Consider the following 18,507-nt stretch of genomic DNA (forward strand, 5'->3'; position numbering starts at 1 on the left):
ATGCTCATAAACAAACATGAAAAAGCTTATATTTCGTTCAATCAAATAAAAAAAACTTATATTTCTAAAGTCCAATACATCCAAACCCATGGATAAAGCCAGTGATAATAAAATAAAATAAATATGGTTTAATATATTCGGAATTGTAACCAACCATCTTGGGTTCTATGCCAGATTCAACATAAGAGCATGCAGCCGATCCTGTCTGGATACAGAAATATTAAAAACGCACCCATGTATACCTAATATTGTTGAGAAACCAAATCAAAGCCTCGTTAGATAGAGCCATGTGTGCATCACTAAACCGTTGCTTAACAAGCAGCTTTTTTTTTTTCTGCTTCTACTATTTAGAATCTATAAAATTTAAATTTTTAATATTAAATTTAAAGTTGATTTTGTATTTTTTATCTTAGTTTATTTTTAATGACTAATATTATGTATATAAAAATTTATTTTATAAATTATTTTTTATTTGTATATTTATCGTTTGGCTTTTAGAACAATTTTCTTTTACATTACAAAAGGCTACAGTCTGATTGCAAAAGGCAAACTGTGACTTGAAGGCAAACTGGTTAGTTGACATCTCAATTCCGTCAGAAAATGCCTGCCACCTAAACCGCAGTACCCCGTGCCAATAGGCACACATGACCAACCAGATCTACATCCATCACCAAATCGACAAAAAAAGAACCAATGCTGCTGGACGGGCAAGTTACCACAGCAAAAGGAAAATGAGAAAATGAAAACAATTTGGTTGCGTTTTTAAATTCATAGAAAGTTACCTTTGAGTTCCCACACGACTGCCCACCCTAAATGATGTTGAGAAATATTTGATAAAGAAAATGATGAAAATTCCTGCTAATTAATTATCAAATAAGATACTTGTTGCGTCTGGCTTTCCATCGTTTACTCTTCATCACGTAGGCATAAACAAAATTTAAATTTTAGAAAAAAATATTAAAGTTAATTTTAGGGTTTTATTGTAGATGGTCTTCAATCTCTGCTTTTAAATCACTGGTAAAAAAATATATATAAATTTTTAACAAATTATTGTTTGCATTTCAAATGGAGGTAAGTTTCTTGAATTATACACATTTTCAAATAAAAAATACAACACTCTATTTGTCTCAAAATAAGAATGTTACAATTGAAAGTATATAATTGGTTAAAAAGAATGTAGGTATAATTTTTTTTTTATGTTAGGATGGATGCAGGCATGCAGCGATAGATTGAATTATTGTATAAACCCTCGCAACGTCACTTTTTTACTGAAATTAAATATAAAAGAAACAACTCATAATAATTAAAAATAATTTATAGTAAACTTTTTATATACGTATTTTTTTTCTCGAAAACTGTAATAAAGAGGGTGAAAGGTGGATACGTGCCGACGAGCGATGACCGTCGAGATGCGGATCGGACGGCGGAGAGCGATCGAGCCCCAACCCAACCGCCCGCACCGAACCCACCCATGTGGCCCGAATCGCGCACACAAGCGCATCCATCCACCCTTCCTTTATTAGATTTTGTTTCACTCGTCGACGCGCAAAATTAATCCTTTTGATTTCGGCCTTTCCCCCCGTTGCCTCTCTCTCTCTCTCTCTCCTGCGCCGCCCCGCGCTCTCGTCTCAGCCGCCGACGAGATCGGGCGGCGGCGCCGGCGCTACTTTGTGTAGACTACTCGGAGCGTCCCCCCGCGGCTCGTGCCGTGTGGATTTGGGTGGGTTTTGCGAGGCGGCGGCTGTGGGAGTGGTGTACTGTGGAGGGGGAGATCCGCCCGGGAGCGGAATGCAGCAGGAGCAGCGGAAGAAGGTGGGTTTGTTTGTCCCTTCGTCGCTCGCGTGTTCTCTCTGGCTCTCCGTGTCTCTGGAGTGCTCGTTCATGTTGTTTTTTTTACTTTGTGTGTGCGTGTTGTTAAGTTTGTGCACTGCCTACAATGGTGTTCAAGTGTCGCTGTTGATTTCGGTTCCAACCAATTTACGGACAGGCCTGCTTGAAATCCTCATCGCTATAACTACTACTTTTTAGACCGATTACTTCTTATTTTATTAAGCTATAATCGATTTAGCCATCGAGTTCTTCGTATCGCCCCAATGAGCGATCTGGCTATCTCCGTGGTTGAAAAGGCCAAAAATGCCGCGTGCACCGAACTGTGAGTTACGAACAGCTCATCCTTCACATGCCAAAGTTGACCATCGCCGTGTCGCTGCAATATGCCTTTGTGGCCAACTACACAACACCGCCGCATGGCGCGTGCGTGCTGCTGCTTTGCCGTGTCAGTGTCGGTGGCCAAAGTGGTTCCCTTTTACTCCTCGTGGGGCTTCCAAGCTTCCGGCTTCGGCAATACCCACGAGCAAACCCATCCTGAGTGGTAAAACCGAAACAGTTCTTTGATGGGTCCATGATTTCATACTGGTGGAAGATTCTTAATGATCGCTTCTGTTGCATTGCAATGATGCTTTGATTCCCACCGATATGGTCCCATTTTTGTGTTTGAGATTAATCATATGAAGTTCATTGTGATCTGCAGTGATGGATTCAGTGTGTGTAATTTCTTTTTATTTTCAGAGCTCTGCGGAGGCTGAGTTTTTTACAGAGTACGGGGATGCAAACCGGTACAAGATCCAAGAAGTCATCGGTAAGGGAAGCTATGGGGTTGTGTGCTCTGCCATTGATTTGCACACTAGACAGAGAGTGGCGATCAAGAAAGTGCACAGTATTTTTGAGCATGTCTCGGATGCTGCGCGTATTCTCCGTGAGATCAAGCTTCTGAGGCTCCTAAGGCATCCGGACATTGTTGAGATTAAGCACATCATGCTACCTCCCTCGAGAAAGGATTTCAAAGACATTTATGTTGTTTTTGAGCTTATGGAGTCCGATCTCCACCAAGTTATAAAGGCTAACGATGACTTGACAAAAGAGCACTACCAATTTTTCCTTTATCAATTGCTCCGGGCCCTCAAATACATTCATACCGGTAGGAAACCATTACCTTCTTCAGCTCTAGTTCCAATTCCACCTTTAGATAGTGTGCATTTATAGTATGTATGTTTGTTACCCCTTTGATCTCATTTTACAATGCATCATTCTGTGGTTATTCTTGTGTATTGCACATTCATTATTGCATAGAGGGCAGTCACCTACCGACCATGCCCTTCAACCACTCTCTTCAAGGATTTGTGCTTCAGTTTAACTCTCCAAGAAAGTGAAGTGATGGGGTGGTTATGGCTACCATGGTGACCATGTCTAGACAATCTACAATGAATGTGAGAATATTTGTAATCACCAAAGGTTGCTTCGAGTGCAGTCAATCAAGTGTAAATAATTAACCATCAAATTGTTGCAAACCAATTTAATAACGAGAGCTTTCCCCTTGGTGATGTAAAACCAAGTTAACCAACGGGGTTTGTGTATGATTTTCTGTAGATTATATTTTAAATACAGAGTTTACTGTTCTGATTCCTTGCTTTGCACTAGCTAGTACAATTATGGCACATACCTGTCATTATCTCTAGATTTTTCTAATATGTCCTCATAACATATCTATTTACAGTCTTTTGTTTTTTTCAAACTAGTTGTCTTTTGGGTCACAGATAATTATAAAGTAAGTGACAGTGAAAGTAAATTATGTTTAACTGTAACAGTCAAGGTATAAGTACCTGACCTGACTGTAAGTTCATGGAAGTTTTATGAGTTATTCAACACTCTTGTCACTTTCTTCTTTAATTTTACTTCATCTAGTAACCACTCTGATAAGGGCACTGCAATCTGATTGCTCAAGAGAATTCTTCTCCGCTGCCAACAGTGTATCTGCCTTATCCTGTTGTTTTTCCTTATTGACACCATGTGTAAAAACATTATGACTTAATTGCACAATCTACTTTTACTTTTCTATCTCCATAATTTGTGCTAACGCTGAATTATATGACTGTAGCTAGTGTTTATCACCGTGATCTGAAGCCCAAGAACATTTTAGCAAATTCTAACTGCAAACTGAAAATATGTGATTTTGGACTAGCACGGGTTGCATTCAACGATACTCCAACAACAGTCTTCTGGACGGTATGTTACTACTACGAAATAAGGACCTAATTCCAACTGATTTGGTTGAAGTACCATGATTTACGGATATCACATATGCTCTGCAGGATTATGTAGCAACAAGATGGTACAGAGCTCCAGAACTCTGTGGATCCTTCTTCTCAAAGGTGTGCTTTGCAGTTCATGCATGTATCTGTGCTGACAGAAATACATTACCATCCACTTCTTAGTTCCAATAGTCTGTAGTTGATGATGGCATACATGAGTTAAAAACCATAACTGTATGAACATATCATGTGTTTTTGTTTTTTTTATGGTGCTCTACCGCAATACTGTTGCATGGTGTACCTTTCTTTTGGAAGGATTATTCCAAGTAAAATTCACGTCTTTTTTTGCATTTTGTCTTTGTGTTCCGTTGATACTGTAGCTCCATTTTTTTTATAGAGATTTAGGTCCGTTCAAGCTTGTTCTGTACATCGTTTTTTGTTCTGTTATGTATTTGTACTCAAGGACTTATTATTATTTTCTGTCAGTTCTATGTTTTGCTCAAATATGAATCAATGTACTCTTGAATAGAAACTTTTACAACAATTTATATTAGGCATTGATGTAAAAAGCAACATTCAGATGAGCCTGTATACCATTAGAACAATACAAGCATTATTTTTATCTTCACTGGCCCAGCGAAATACTTTGCTGCTTTTATGCTTGTCATGATTCATTTCCAGGATTTGGCTATATGCACCATCTTATGTGTTTTGTGTTATTATTTCCCCCAAAAATGCAGTATACACCAGCTATTGACATTTGGAGCATCGGGTGCATCTTTGCTGAGGTCTTGACAGGGAAACCTTTGTTTCCTGGTAAAAATGTTGTCCATCAGTTAGACTTGATGACTGATCTTCTAGGAACACCTTCCATGGATACAATTTCCCGGGTATGATAGTGCACTGTTAGGTGACACATTTTATGTAGGTTATCCTCAGAGGAAGTTTTAATGATCCCAACACATGACCTATTGTTTCCTTCCTTTCCAGGTTCGGAATGAGAAAGCAAGAAGGTACTTGAGCAGCATGAGAAAGAAAGAACCAGTTCCATTTTCTCAGAAGTTTCCCAATGCAGATCCTTTGGCACTAAAACTCTTGCAACGGTTATTGGCCTTTGATCCAAAGGACCGTCCAACGGCTGAAGAGGTAACTGTTCAGTGCTATTTTATCACTGTGATATCTCACTTTCTTTTCTATGTTACTGCTTGCCTAAGATGTTGCTCGCAACTTTAGTTTAGTATGCGAAGTATGTTGTGACATTTCTTGTGATACCTGTAATTTGTCAGGCATTGACTGATCCATACTTTAAAGCCCTTTCCAAGGCTGATAGAGAACCATCATGTCAGCCCATCAGAAAAGTGGAGTTTGAATTTGAGCAGAGAAAATTGTCTAAGGAAGATATAAGGGAGCTGATATTCCAGGAGATATTGGAATATCATCCACAATTGCAGAAGAACTACAGAAATGGAACAGAGAGAGCAACCTTTCTCTACCCAAGGTTTTAGCTTTTCTGTATTTGCACACGTATGGTGCTTTGCATATGCATGTACCATGTAATTATACATTTCTTTCATTTTGTGAAGTCTCGTTGACAGTGATAACCTGTGGTCATGTTTATACAGTGCGGTTGATCAGTTTAAGAAGCAGTTTTCTCATCTTGAAGAAAGCAATGGAAGTGGTTCTGCAATTCCAATGGATAGAAAACATGCATCCCTTCCTAGGTAATATGGCATCAAATTCCGGTCTTGTTCTAATGTTTATTTTATTTTCCTACCATATTAGTTCTGGGCTATATAAACCTTGGACTGAAGTATCTGGGGCTAGGGTGACACGAGTTCAAAGAAAATAATTGTGTTATTCCTGGAGTGTCAAAATTCTTGTGCATGGTGTATTGGCCTTGTACCAAGGATAATACTGGGAATGTTTCTATGAATATGTGGTTCTGTCAATGCTGTAGAGTTGGGCGCACTTAAATGATTTAGGTGGTCAACTTGTCCGTTCAACTTGCTAGTTAATGCAACGGAGAAAAGAAATCTAGACTATTGTATGCTAGGTTCCCATGATGTCAGAATCTTGCAGTCTAGATATTCTGACATGAGAATGTGAGTTGGTTAGTATGCATTCAGAGTATTATACCCTGTAGCTATATTTATGTATTCTTCACTTTGTCTGGCCTTCTATCATATGATGATTTACCATTTGATTCAGGGCAAACTTGAGTCTATTGCTAATCTACAGCTACATTTTTTTTAAAAGGTCTACCACTGTTCACTCTACTCCAATTCCTGCCAAGGAACAACCTCTTGCGGCCTCATTGAAGAGTAGGCCTGTATCAGATGAACCTAGTAAAAATCCCAGGGTCATGGGAGGATTTCCTGGAAATGCTCCCGCTACTTCTCAGGCTCCAAGGCCACAAGGAGCAAAACCAGGTGCTTTGTGTGTTTCATCTGTTAAAATCTACATGTTCTGTTTATATTTCTAATATATTTTCCTATCTACCAGTGGCACCAGGGAGACCTGCTGGTTCAGTACTACCTTATGAGACAGGAAGCACCAATGATCCTTATGGTGCAAGGGGACCTGCGATGAGTTCAGGTTATCCTCCCCAGCAGCAAACCTCACAAGCAAATGATTATCATCAAATGCCTGCAAGGATGCACAGCGTTGACCAATCACAGACCATGGATGCTTACAAAACGCATTCACAGACGCAGGCCTATGCTTATTGGAACACCAAAGTGACGGCTGATGTTGCTGTGGACATGAGAGCTTCCCCCTTCAAACACTCAGCAGGATCAACGAATGGTTCGCTAGATAGAATGGTAACACAGACTGACATATACACAAGATCTCTGAACGGCATTGTTGCCGCCGCGGCGTCGGCAGGCGTTGGTACTAACAGAAAGGTTGGTGCTTTACCCGTCAGCGCCTCAAGGATGTATTAGTTGACTAACAACCTATTTGATTGGCATATATTGGATTTCCTTTGCTGGAGCGGCTTCTGTTTATCCACTAGCCACCATTAAAATAAACGGAAGAAATTTACCTGGAAGATGATTAGATGGATGATGATGAGAGCAACTGATCGAGGTGATTCAGTCCTAGTCTTCTGGCCTCTTCCATATGCTGTTTGGCATGGTAGAATTGTTGCTCTTCTTTGCTGTGCAACAGTCAACAGAGAAATGTACTCTACATGGAAACTTTCTTGCTAAATTACAAAAATACATCACACAGGTCATCAGAACAGAAGTTTCGTCTTCCACTTTGCTGATAATACTAGTTACTCCTTACAGGTAAAGACATCTGGCCTTGATGCTTTGAAACGACCTGTTGATTAGTCGTCGATGATAATGCTTGCAGTCTAAGCGTTTGAAACGTCTGTTCAGGTACGCTTCCAGAGTATTACTTGACGTACTCAAATTTTTTAATTAAAAGCGCGCCAATTGCCAAGCTATTTAAGCCTCTCCGGTGCGCGCCATTTTCCCAAGCACACACACCATCTGCCCTGCCAACATGGCACCTCCTTTGTCCCTCGTCTTCCTCGTCCTCGCCGCCGTTTCGCTCTCGGCCTCGGCTGCCGCGGCGGTGTTGCCCAGAGGAGCCGTCCCGGCCAAGTCCGGCTACCTCCCCATCCCGTCGGCGAATGCTTCGCTCTACTTCGCCTTCTACGAGGCCACCGAGCCGGTGACCCCGCCGGCCGCCACGCCGCTTCTCGTCTGGCTGGAGGGCGGCCCCGGCTGCTCCGGCCTCCTCAGCAATTTCCTTCAGATCGGCCCTTACCTATTCGCCGGCGGCTCGAACGGCTCCGGCGGCGGCTCGCTGTCGCCTAACCCCTTCGCGTGGAATCGCCGGTTTGGCCTTGTCTTCATTGACAGCCCGCTCGGCACCGGCTTCAGCGTCGCGCCTTCCCCCGCCGCCATCCCCACCAACCAGTCCGTCGTCGCCGAGCACGTCCTCGCCGCGCTCCAGTCCTTCTTTGCGCTAGAACCCAGCTTCCGTGCCCGCCCGCTGTACCTCACCGGCGAGAGCTACGCCGGCAAGACCATCCCGGCCGCCGGGTCGCTGATACTAGCCACGAACCGGAGGTCGCCGGAGCCGGAGAGGAGGATCAACCTCCGCGGCGTGGCGATCGGCAACGGGATGACGCACCCGGTGGCGCAGGTGACGGCGCACGCGGACATCGCCTACTTCATGGGGCTGATCAACGGGAAGCAGAAGCGCGAGGCGGAGGCGATGCAGGCGAAGGCGGTGGAGCTGGTGAAGGCGGAGAGGTGGAGCGAGGCGTACCTGGCGCGGGAGGGGCTCCTCGGGTGGATGGAGAACGCCTCCGGGGTGGCGTCCCTGTTCGACGTCGAGGAGAAGCGGTCGATGCTAGAGGTGGCGGCGGCCCTGGTGCCGCTGCTGAACGGCGACGAGGTGAAGGCGGCGCTGGGAGCGCGGGGCGACGTGGAGTGGAAGATGTGCAGCGCGGCGGTGGGGACGGCGCAGCGGGAGGACGTGATGAAGAGCGTGAAGCCGGCGGTGGAGGCGCTGCTGCAGCGTGGGACGCGCGTGCTGCTGTACGGCGGCGTCCGCGACGTCAGGAACGGGCCGGTGTGCACGGCGGCGTGGCTGCGGGAGCTGGAGTGGGACGGCCTCGCCGCGTTCCACGGCGCCGGCCGCGCCGTGTGGCGGACCCGGGACGGCGGCCGCGGCTCGTCGCTCGCCGGGGCCGTCCAGAGCCACGGCGCGCTCGCCGACGTCGCCGTGTATGGGGCTGGCCACTTCGTGCCGTTCGCGCAGGGGCTCGCGTCGCGGGAGATGATCGAGGACTGGGTGTTCGGCGACGGGTTGTTCGCCTCCGGTGGCGGGAACCATTGATGCTCCCGTTGTCATGCCTGCCACGGCCATGTATACAGTATTGTAGCCTGTATAGATCATTTCAACACCTATGAATATGATATACTCAAGTATAATTTTGGATCAACAGGGCTGGACTCTACGGGGAAGATTGTTTGGTTTTTTTAAAGCTTACCGTCATATTTACCAACGAAAAATTATTTATGAATAAATATTTCATATACATGTTTTTATTATTGATCTAAAAGCAAAGGCTAGAAAATAAGTCACATTAAAATCAGCTTGAAATTTAATATTAAAAATTTAAATTATGGCTTATAAGTATAAGCTAGAGCAAAATGGTGGGCAGCAGAACGTATCCATGATTTTTATTTACATGATCCAACTTACATAATTTTTATCTCAAATATAACATATAATATGTATCATAAAAATTGATCAAAAGTGTATTTTACATACGTTAATAAATAATAATATTTTTTATATCACCCTCTCTCGTACATAGTGTTCTTTTATCATGAGATTTTTGAATTTTCAGGATTGTATGTTTTTGGGATAGCTATTTTAAGATATCAAAGTCCCGTAGCATTTGACATATTTATAGAAGTAATATATTATATACTAGTAATATATTCGTTTATTGTAACAGACTTATAGAATATAATAGGCTGCGCATGTTCATAGGAAATAAAAACATTTTTTTTAAACAACAATTTATCTTTTTGTTTCTGATGAATTTAGATGGTTTTTACGTAAAGAGAAGGGACTACACCGCTTTTAAACAGCGGAGTGCCGAAGATAACCATCCCCACTCGAGAAAAATATCGACCGGCAGGCGGCAGCTTTGGATGGTAAGAATTGACGAGAGCACTCAATGTCAACGAGAGAGCAGCTGAGGCTTTTGTTCTATTCGATTTATGACTTCAGTGGCTCAAACCAGTAAAATTCTATGGGACATATCCGTCGTTAACTCATACGTTACCAAGATTTTAGAATGGCTAAAAAATTAAAAATTTTACTTCTATAAATTAAAATATAAAGTAACTCCGAATATAGTCATAGGAGCTTAATTTGATTTTTTTCCCGTAGGTTAAATTTGGATATGAATGTTTATGTAGTGATATATTACATAATAATATTTTAAAATAAATTAATAGTATTCATACTTATTGAGATAACGTGAAAAAAAAATCTCTCATCGTGACTATCAGACGTTCACATGTCATTTTCTCGTTGTAGTCACCGTTATAACCAGAACCGTGACGTATCACATGCCCAAAAGTTAGTACATTATTCCTTCTGTGTAACCGTTTCTAGAACCGAGTATATGGATTAATAAAGCGGGTAAAAATGATTGAACAAAGGTTAGTAGGTTACGATTAATGAAGTAAAGAAAACAGGTGAAAATTTAACTACAAAATAATTATGATCAGTTGAAATGATAGTACCTCCGTTTCGTAAGGTTTGACTTTTTTTCTTGCCCGTTTAATCATTTATTTTATTAAAAACTTAATATAAATAAAAAATAATAAATTATACTTAAATTTCTTTTGATAATAAAGTAAGTCACAAACAAAATAAATAATATTTTCATAATTTTTTAAATAAGACTAATGGTCAATTGTTAAAGAAAAATTTAAATATCTTTATTATGAAACGGAGAGAGGGTACGTAGATAAAGAAATTAATATCTTTATTTCCGAATAGATGATAATGACATAAATAATTTTATTTTAAGTTGGACAAAGCATTAGGTGATACACAAAGACAGGAGCACACTGACAAGTGAGACACAGACAGCTTGTCCTCTCTGTGATTATTACCGCCACGAGGCAGTCGACCACTCGACACACACTCACAGCCACCGGCAATGGCTCCGCCGATTCTGCTCGCCGTCGTGCTTCTCGTCGTCCAACTCTCAGCTGCAGCGCCGGTGGTGTTCCCCGACGAGGCGCTGCCGACCAAGTCCGGCTACCTCCCCATCCCGCCAGCCAACGCCTCGCTCTTCTTCGCCTACTACGAGGCCACGCACCCGCTCACGCCGCCGCCCTCCACGCCGCTCCTCCTCTGGCTCCAGGGCGGCCCCGGCTGCTCCGGCCTCACGGGCAACTTCTTCGAGCTCGGCCCCTACTTCGTCAACCCCGACTCCGTCTCCCTCTCGCCCAACCCCTTCTCTTGGAACCGCCGCTTCGGCCTTCTCTTCATCGACAACCCGCTCGGCACCGGCTTCAGCGCCGTGCCGTCCCCCGCCGCCATCCCCACCAACCAGTCCGTCGTCGCCGCGCACCTCTTCGCCGCGCTCCAGTCGTTCTTCGCGCTCCAGCCGGGCTTCCGCTCCCGCCCCTTCTTCCTCACCGGCGAGAGCTATGCCGGCAAGTATGTCCCGGCGGCTGGGTCGTACATCCTGGCCGTGAACCCCACGCTGCCGGAGCAGCTGCGGGTCAACCTCCGCGGCGTGGCCATCGGCAACGGGCTGACGCACCCGGTGGCGCAGGTGGCCACGCACGCCGACACCGCCTACTTCATGGGGCTGGTCAACGCCAGGCAGAAGCGGGAGCTGGAGGCGCTGCAGGCGAGAGCGGTGGAGCTGACGAACGCGGCGAGGTGGCGCGAGGCCGCCGACGCGAGGGGGCTCGTGCTATCGTGGCTGGAGAACGCGACGGGGCTTGCGACGCTGTTCGACGCGGCGAAGCAGCGCCCCTACGAGACGGGCCCCGTGGGGGAGTTCCTGAACCGGGCGGAGGTGAAGGCGGCGCTGGGCGCGCGCGGCGACGTGGGGTGGGAGGAGTGCAGCGGCGCGGTGGGCGCGGCGATGCACGAGGACGTGATGAGGAGCGTGAAGCCGGAGGTGGAGGCGCTGCTGCGCGGGGCCGGGAGGGCGCGGGTGCTGCTGTACCAGGGCATCCGCGACCTCCGGGACGGCGTGGTGTCCACGGAGGCGTGGATGCGGGAGCTGGAGTGGGACGGCCTGCGCGGCTTCCTCGACGCCGGCCGCGCCGTGTGGCGCGTCGGCGGGGAGCTCGCCGGCTACGTGCAGCGGTCAGGCCCGCTCTCCCACGTCGTCGTGTACGGCGCCGGGCACCTCGTGCCGGCGGACAACGGGCGCGCGGCGCAGGAGATGATCGAGGACTGGGTGCTGCAGGCGGGGCTGTTCGGCGGCGGCATGAGGCGCGCGGCTTGACGACGGCCGCGGCGGGCGCCTCATCGCTCGTTGTCTCGACTTTATTCTTATTTTAGAAACGATCGAAGCACACCGAGGAATATAATTTCCGGGAAAATGAAATAATTTTGATTTATATATATTTAAATTGTTTCTTCTGCCGTGGTTGAAATCGAATTCATCGTGAGAAAAACTGCCCTGGTCGCATTTGGGACCTTTGGGTTATATTATCTCCAAAAGGACCACTATGTAATTGTAATTGCACCTGTTGGTACAGAGCTATGTTACTTCAGTAACATGTTGTGGTATTCGTACTCCATGAGCATATTGCGTTGTTTATGGTACTTGAGCATATTAATTCGTTTATGCTAAATGAGCATACTGTGCAGGAGAAAATCGGGCACTTGGAGAAGTTCTAGAAGTACAAAGCTGAACTTATCGACTATGTTTCTACGAAATATTCCCTCCATCATGCCCATGGATCGGCACTTAAGCACTGACGACAGCTTATAGTGTGGCCCTAAGATGTTGTTTAGATTATTGTAATACCTTTGTACTCTTTTACATAGATTAAAGGGGACTCATGTAATTTCCGGAGGGAGCCTTAGGGCTATAAAAAACCCCGTTCCTACTGTGTAAAAAGCAAATTAACCAAGTAATACACGACCGGTTTATTTGAGCATTTGTATATTTGGACTCACTTCATACGAGAGAAGCTATTTTTAGTCGTCTGTTCATCTTTTAGGTTGTGACTTTGGGACACAACAACACCATTTCAGCTTTAGCCTTCGATAACGACAATGTAATAGCAAAAGTAAATCTTCAGAAAACTAAGATATTTGAAATACCATTTTCCTGTCCACGTGAGCTGTGTTTTTTTATACCGATTATATTCTCAATTTTTTCTTGGCTTTTTACACGTATGATTTTATTTTTTGCAATAATTTATATTTACAAGTTCTTTCTAGAGTAGATTTTTAGCTTTATATTAGCTAATTTTATCATTTATACCATTAAATAGTTATAAAAATCCGATAATATTTTTCATCACCGAGATAACACCCCTATTAATATCGTTTCTCTTCTTTTACCCACCAAAATGAAATTCTGGCCCACACCTAGATGGGCCTGAATGGATCCAAACAAGGCCGGTTTACCAATCTTCTCATCGGCACGTGCACTCAGGTTACCGGCTACTGGAGTCTTGAGGAGGATCTTGCTGCAAAGTGCCAACGCTAGCTGCCTATCCCATGCATGGACCATGGCTGTCCGTCTTTATCCCCTCCCCGGTTTTTAGCTCCATCGTCCAATGCGGCCCAGCCACTCAACCAGATTAACACTATCATTATTATAAGGTAACATCAGAATTCACATCAACAACAGCCAGATTCCTCATCTCCAGCTTTCAAAAGCGTCGTTTCTGTAAATACTGGGGGTGACATACAAGACCTAAAGTCTGATAGTTATGTGAACAGGGATATATCCACGTTCATGTTCTTAACGTGAGATAAGTGTATTAGGAATTATTGGGATTGATGAATATAGTGGTCTTCTGCCTCCTCTTATAGATTGTATCGGGGATTGTTGAATATCCTGATCTTGAGGGTCTCTCCCTTCTCTTATATATCGATCTATGGGATTGAAAGTTAGATAACTTAGCTAAATAGAGCATCAGTTTACTCATCTTTATATATATGATATTATTTGATTAAGACATTGTAGCCTACCTTAATTAGCATATAAGGCAACATATTATCTAGGTTTTAATTAGTCTATCTCAGATCTAATAGATTTATAGTCAGTTATGTCTTTTTGCGTAGGTAACCGGTATCCATGTCCTCCAAAAAAGATACATGGTGTTTATATAGTCACTATCTTACCCTCAATTAACAATCTTACCTTCATCACCACCAGTGGCATCCATTGTGACTGTGTAGACCAACCAAAAAAAAAGGGGTCATTTTGTTTCTGCCCCTATTTCAGGTTCTAATACTGATTTTGTTTCTTCTTTTTAGGATTTTTTTTACCCTTACTTTTTAAAATTGAATGAGCCAGTTGCCCCTCTTTTGGATGGAAGGACTAACGGTGTTAAATGACATATTAAAGGACTATTTTACCCCTGCACGAGAATATCATTTTGATCTTTCTTTAGTCATTTGTGTTGTTACCCTCTGTTCTAAATCTTAGAAATATACAAAAGCAATATATTATTAATTCAAATGACATGTTTAAAAACTTGTAATTTAAAAAAAAATTGACGGAGTTTCAAAACTATGTCAATTTTTTTAAAAAAATTATAAGTTTCATAGAAATATACAAAAGCAATATATTGTTAATTCAAATGACATGTTTAAAAACTTATAATTTTTTGAACAGGGGTAATTTTATCATTAATTATTTTGGGAATTAAATCTTTTATGTTTTAAACTAAATATATTGGTCAACTAACCGTCAACATAACTTCTATCCAAAATAGGGGCAAACAGTTCATTTGGTTAAAAAAAGAGGGGCAAAAACGAAAACCCTAAAAAGAAGGTATAAAATCGATATTAGACCTGAAAATCACGGCAGGAATAAAATTGTCTCAAAAAAAACGTGGACAAGATATGTATCACTTCACTTGGTCAGGCAGTAAAATTATAGCTGCACAACCTTATCTCTAGTTGCATGCATTCTGCAAACCAAATTAACAATCTTCATCACAACCTGCCACTGCCATCCATTTTGGTGTTGTAGACCAACACAAAAAAGAAGAGGACAAAACATGTAGTTGTAGTAGTATATATCATTATATCCACTTCACTTGCTCATACATTAGTAACTATATATATATAGCCGTACAAATTTGTCTCAAGTTACGACGACGTTGCAGGCATTGCTAATTTGCTGTAAAATCATGCGATTAACAAAGCTTTAATAGCCATGGTGGCTGCCTGTCGTGGAAGGAAGAAGGTCTTGCTGGGTGTAGAGATGATGACGAAGAGGAGGAGGCATCGTCGTCGTCGGCGGGGCAGCGTACTCTATGCTGGGCACGTCGTAGCTCATCTGCTGCTGGTTCATCGTCGCCACGCGGGTGGCGAGGCCGTCGTCGTCGGGGCAGAGCCGAAGAAGCGACGGCGGCGGCGGCGCGGCGAACCCGGCGGCGGCGGCCATGAGCCCCGCAGCTGCGTGGTGCCTGTGCACGTGGTAGCTCACGGGGCTCGGGTGCGTGTGCTGCCCCTCGTACGTGGTGATCACCATGGACGCGTCCAGCTGCGACCGCTCCACCCGCTTCTTCACCCCGCACCGCGGCGCCGTGCACCGGTAGTAGCTCCTGCTCCCATATATGCAGATGCATCATCTCTCAGAGATCATGCGTGTGCTTGTGCTTGGCCGGCGCCGGCATGGCGGCTGATCAATGCAAGCTAGCTAGCTGGCAAGGATGAAATGTGGAGAGATCGATTGATGTAGAGCAAGCTAGCTGAGCTGACCTTGGATAGGAGCTGTTCTTGACGGCTTTCTGGCCGTACTTGCGCCACCGGTAGCCGTCCTCGAGGTGGTCGACCTCGCTCTTGGTCATGAACGCCACACGTGGCTCTCGCGCCTTCTTCTCCCCTTTCTTAATGTTCTTCGCCTTGTTCATCCTGCGCGTACGTTTCAGCCGGTGCACGGATGGCTGTTAATCGTGTCGTGAATCATCTTTTTTTATCACTACAGTTTCGTTCATATGGTTCTTAATAAATTAAAAAAAAGTCGATCTGCAGCAAACCCTAAATTCACACAAGAATTGATCTTTTCTCCATTCAGAGCGAAAAAGTTCATTTAAAACTCGAAGATGATGAGCAATCCGAAGCAGATTAATTCCCTTCACAGATCGATGTGTTTAACCATGCACGTGATGATCAGCAGTAAATTCGGTAGGGAATTAGGATGGATAGCTGCACCAAGAAGATTAATTATATTAATCTTAGAACTTACTTGCAACTCTGAACGGTAGATCCCTCCTCGTCAATCTCCTCCTCCTCCTCCGGCCGACGACCTTTCTTGCACCGGCGCAGCTCGTCCTGATCTCCAGCCACCTCGCTGGACGACGAGTTCGGCGTGACCGGCGCCACCCCGCCGCCGGGGTGATGCTGACCGGCATGGCGATCCACCACCACCATCATTTCGTGCTTCACGGCAGCATCCCCCAACGTGGAGGACGCGTCCACGGGGACGACGACGTCCTGCAGGAACCCCGCCTGCAGATAATCCGTGATGCTGGAGTACGGCGCGATGAGCCCGTCGACGCCTACTCCTCCAGCGCCGGCGCACGCCGCCGATCGATCAAAGAGGAAGCCGTCGTCGTGGTCGAAGGGGACGAAGCCGGCGGCGGGATGATCCGTGTAGAGGAGGCCATGACCAGCTGCTCCTCCTGATCCAGACATGGATCGAGTCGTACTGTGAAGCTGGAGAAGATGAGAGAGAGAGAGGCAGTGTCTGGTGGATTGACTCTTTGGCGAGCAAACGAGAGGAGCTTGGCCAAGGCGAAAGATCTGACCGCCCTTTTGGAATAAATAAATTAATTAATTAAACTGGAAACTTGATTAGCGCGCGTGCGTTGTGTGTTAAAATAGGAGTATACTTATGCCACCACTGATACGTTTGATGTTTGCTAGTTATCGTGCGCGTGTAAGGCACGATGAGGCCATTACAAATTAAATTGAAAACACAGATTTTAATTTGCAACGTTATAAGAGGACATAATTTTTTATATTTTATATACCATACTAATAATGGTAGTAGAAAAATATAATCCTAAGCTCTAGAATATTTTTAAAAAAATTAACTTCATGAGTAAAACAAACTGCAGCGAAAGTTGGAGTGTTGGACTAACGATTGAGCATTCACTTAAACACCTTCTTGTAAAAACTAAAGAGAATCCACAGCCAAATAAGAACTTGTTGCTAATTGTTTAAGAGGAAATCAAATAGTAAAGTGGAAGGGGAAGAGATCTAACCAAAACAAAAAAAATTTTGGTGCCGGCATCGGTTGGGAGAGCGGGCGCGGTGACGATGGCCTGCGCTGGGGCGCAGAAGGTGGGTGCCGGCCGGTCGGAGCGAGGCGGGCGACGGCGGGAAGTGGTGGCGGCTGCCGTTGGGGCGTCAGCCGGTCGGAGGTTGGGGGCAATCGCCGACCGGTGGGGGGCAGACGCTGGTACTGGGGCTAGCTAGGGGAGCGAGTGCGGTGGCAGCTTGTGTCGGACTACGCTGGGCGGCTTGCTGGCATCCGGGAGAGCGTCGCGATTTTGGTGAAGGAGTCAGGAGCGATTTTGGTGGAGAAGTCATGGGAGGAGTCAGAGGCGATTTTGGTGGAGCAGTCAGGGTGTGTCCTATGTAGGATTGTAAGAGAGAGTTGTTTCAGATCGTCCTGGGCCATTGGATACGTATATCTAACGGTGGAACACGAATTGAGTAAATCATGTGCATATTTATTGGTGTGGCCATAAAAAATTACAACTCGTCATTTGTTTTTCCGTGCATATTTCTTATGGCCTTAAAAAGTATATGGGTGGTCATCATTTGTTTTTTTAAGAAAAAAAGCGAAACAAGATAGTTATAAATAAAAAAATTTATAAAAAAATTTATATGTGTGTTATTAATAATCTAAAAGTAAAGTCTGAAAAAAATATAATAACAAATATATGATCAAAGTATATATATACGTAGAAGTGAAAAGATATGATAAATAAGAAGTAGCAGTAAAACCGATGATTATAAAATACAGAGATACTGTTTGATTGTAAACGTACGGAAAATACATGAAAAATCTTAGATAGAGACTCGAACGGACTTTTTATTATTATGTTTATTTTTCCCCAAAACATATATTGAACGGGGCATTACGACAAAATTTATATGTTTTGTTCTTTAGATCAAAGTGACCTTAATCTTATCGGTCATGTTAATCATTTTTTCTTAAGATTTTTAGTTGTTGTGATTTCCTTTGAGGAGGTCGCTTAATATAGTCAAACTTTCTTAAGTATATAAAGTATTGTGCAGTCTAGCTTACGTGTATATTTGTGCATCACGTACGTTGGGCTCCCTTGAACTTTTTAGTCATGTGAAATGTGAATGCTTTTGAGCAGGACAGCAGTACAATTCGTTTAATTACACGTGGAGCCTTAGTGGTGGCACATCCTGCAGTCTGCTGCCAAACTTGGTCCTTTTTTCTGTGAAGGACAGGTAAATCAAGTGGTGTACCTGCAAATGTAGCAACGGATTGAGCTTGCAAGAATTAATTGATGTGAACGTACAATGACAACGTGCAATTGCTAAAAAAATGCTAATCTAATGTTGACCGCTGCTAATTAATTAAGTTGGCCAAAGGTGCATGCAATGTTGTTAATTACTCCCTCAGGATTTTTTCATCTGATCCCATAGACTTTTCAAATTGTGTTTG

At 44.2% G+C, this 18,507-nt stretch overlaps 4 protein-coding genes across 4 annotated transcripts; 3 read left to right on the plus strand and 1 right to left on the minus strand.

The window, feature by feature from the left end:
• The first annotated feature begins 1,593 nt into the window (after window positions 1–1,593).
• LOC102715583 (mitogen-activated protein kinase 9) lies at window positions 1,594–7,332 on the plus strand. Its single transcript, XM_006654782.3, has 10 exons — window positions 1,594–1,812; window positions 2,569–2,977; window positions 3,935–4,062; window positions 4,149–4,208; window positions 4,829–4,978; window positions 5,079–5,234; window positions 5,375–5,586; window positions 5,711–5,809; window positions 6,345–6,517; window positions 6,591–7,332. The coding sequence occupies exons 1-10, from the start codon at window positions 1,789–1,791 to the stop codon at window positions 7,031–7,033; spliced, it is 1,854 nt and encodes a 617-aa protein (XP_006654845.1). The 5' UTR covers window positions 1,594–1,788; the 3' UTR covers window positions 7,034–7,332.
• An 88-nt stretch (window positions 7,333–7,420) lies between these two features.
• On the plus strand, window positions 7,421–9,108 carry LOC102721651 (serine carboxypeptidase-like 50). Its single transcript, XM_040524188.1, has one exon. The coding sequence runs from the start codon at window positions 7,602–7,604 to the stop codon at window positions 8,946–8,948; it is 1,347 nt and encodes a 448-aa protein (XP_040380122.1). The 5' UTR covers window positions 7,421–7,601; the 3' UTR covers window positions 8,949–9,108.
• A 1,583-nt stretch (window positions 9,109–10,691) lies between these two features.
• Window positions 10,692–12,162, plus strand: LOC102715857 (serine carboxypeptidase-like 50). The gene has a single exon (XM_006654783.3). It carries the CDS (start codon window positions 10,798–10,800, stop codon window positions 12,106–12,108), a length of 1,311 nt encoding a protein of 436 aa, XP_006654846.2. The 5' UTR covers window positions 10,692–10,797; the 3' UTR covers window positions 12,109–12,162.
• Window positions 12,163–14,738: 2,576 nt separating this feature from the next.
• LOC102721933 (probable WRKY transcription factor 4) lies at window positions 14,739–16,543 on the minus strand. The gene is made up of 3 exons (XM_006655570.2): window positions 16,045–16,543; window positions 15,558–15,710; window positions 14,739–15,400 (listed from the first exon to the last, which is right to left on the minus strand). The coding sequence occupies exons 1-3, from the start codon at window positions 16,491–16,493 to the stop codon at window positions 15,001–15,003; spliced, it is 1,002 nt and encodes a 333-aa protein (XP_006655633.1). The 5' UTR covers window positions 16,494–16,543; the 3' UTR covers window positions 14,739–15,000.
• Window positions 16,544–18,507: the final 1,964 nt, after the last annotated feature.

This window comes from Oryza brachyantha, chromosome 5 (genome assembly GCF_000231095.2).
Source record: "Oryza brachyantha chromosome 5, ObraRS2, whole genome shotgun sequence".
NCBI classification, from domain to species: Eukaryota; Viridiplantae; Streptophyta; class Magnoliopsida; order Poales; family Poaceae; genus Oryza; species Oryza brachyantha.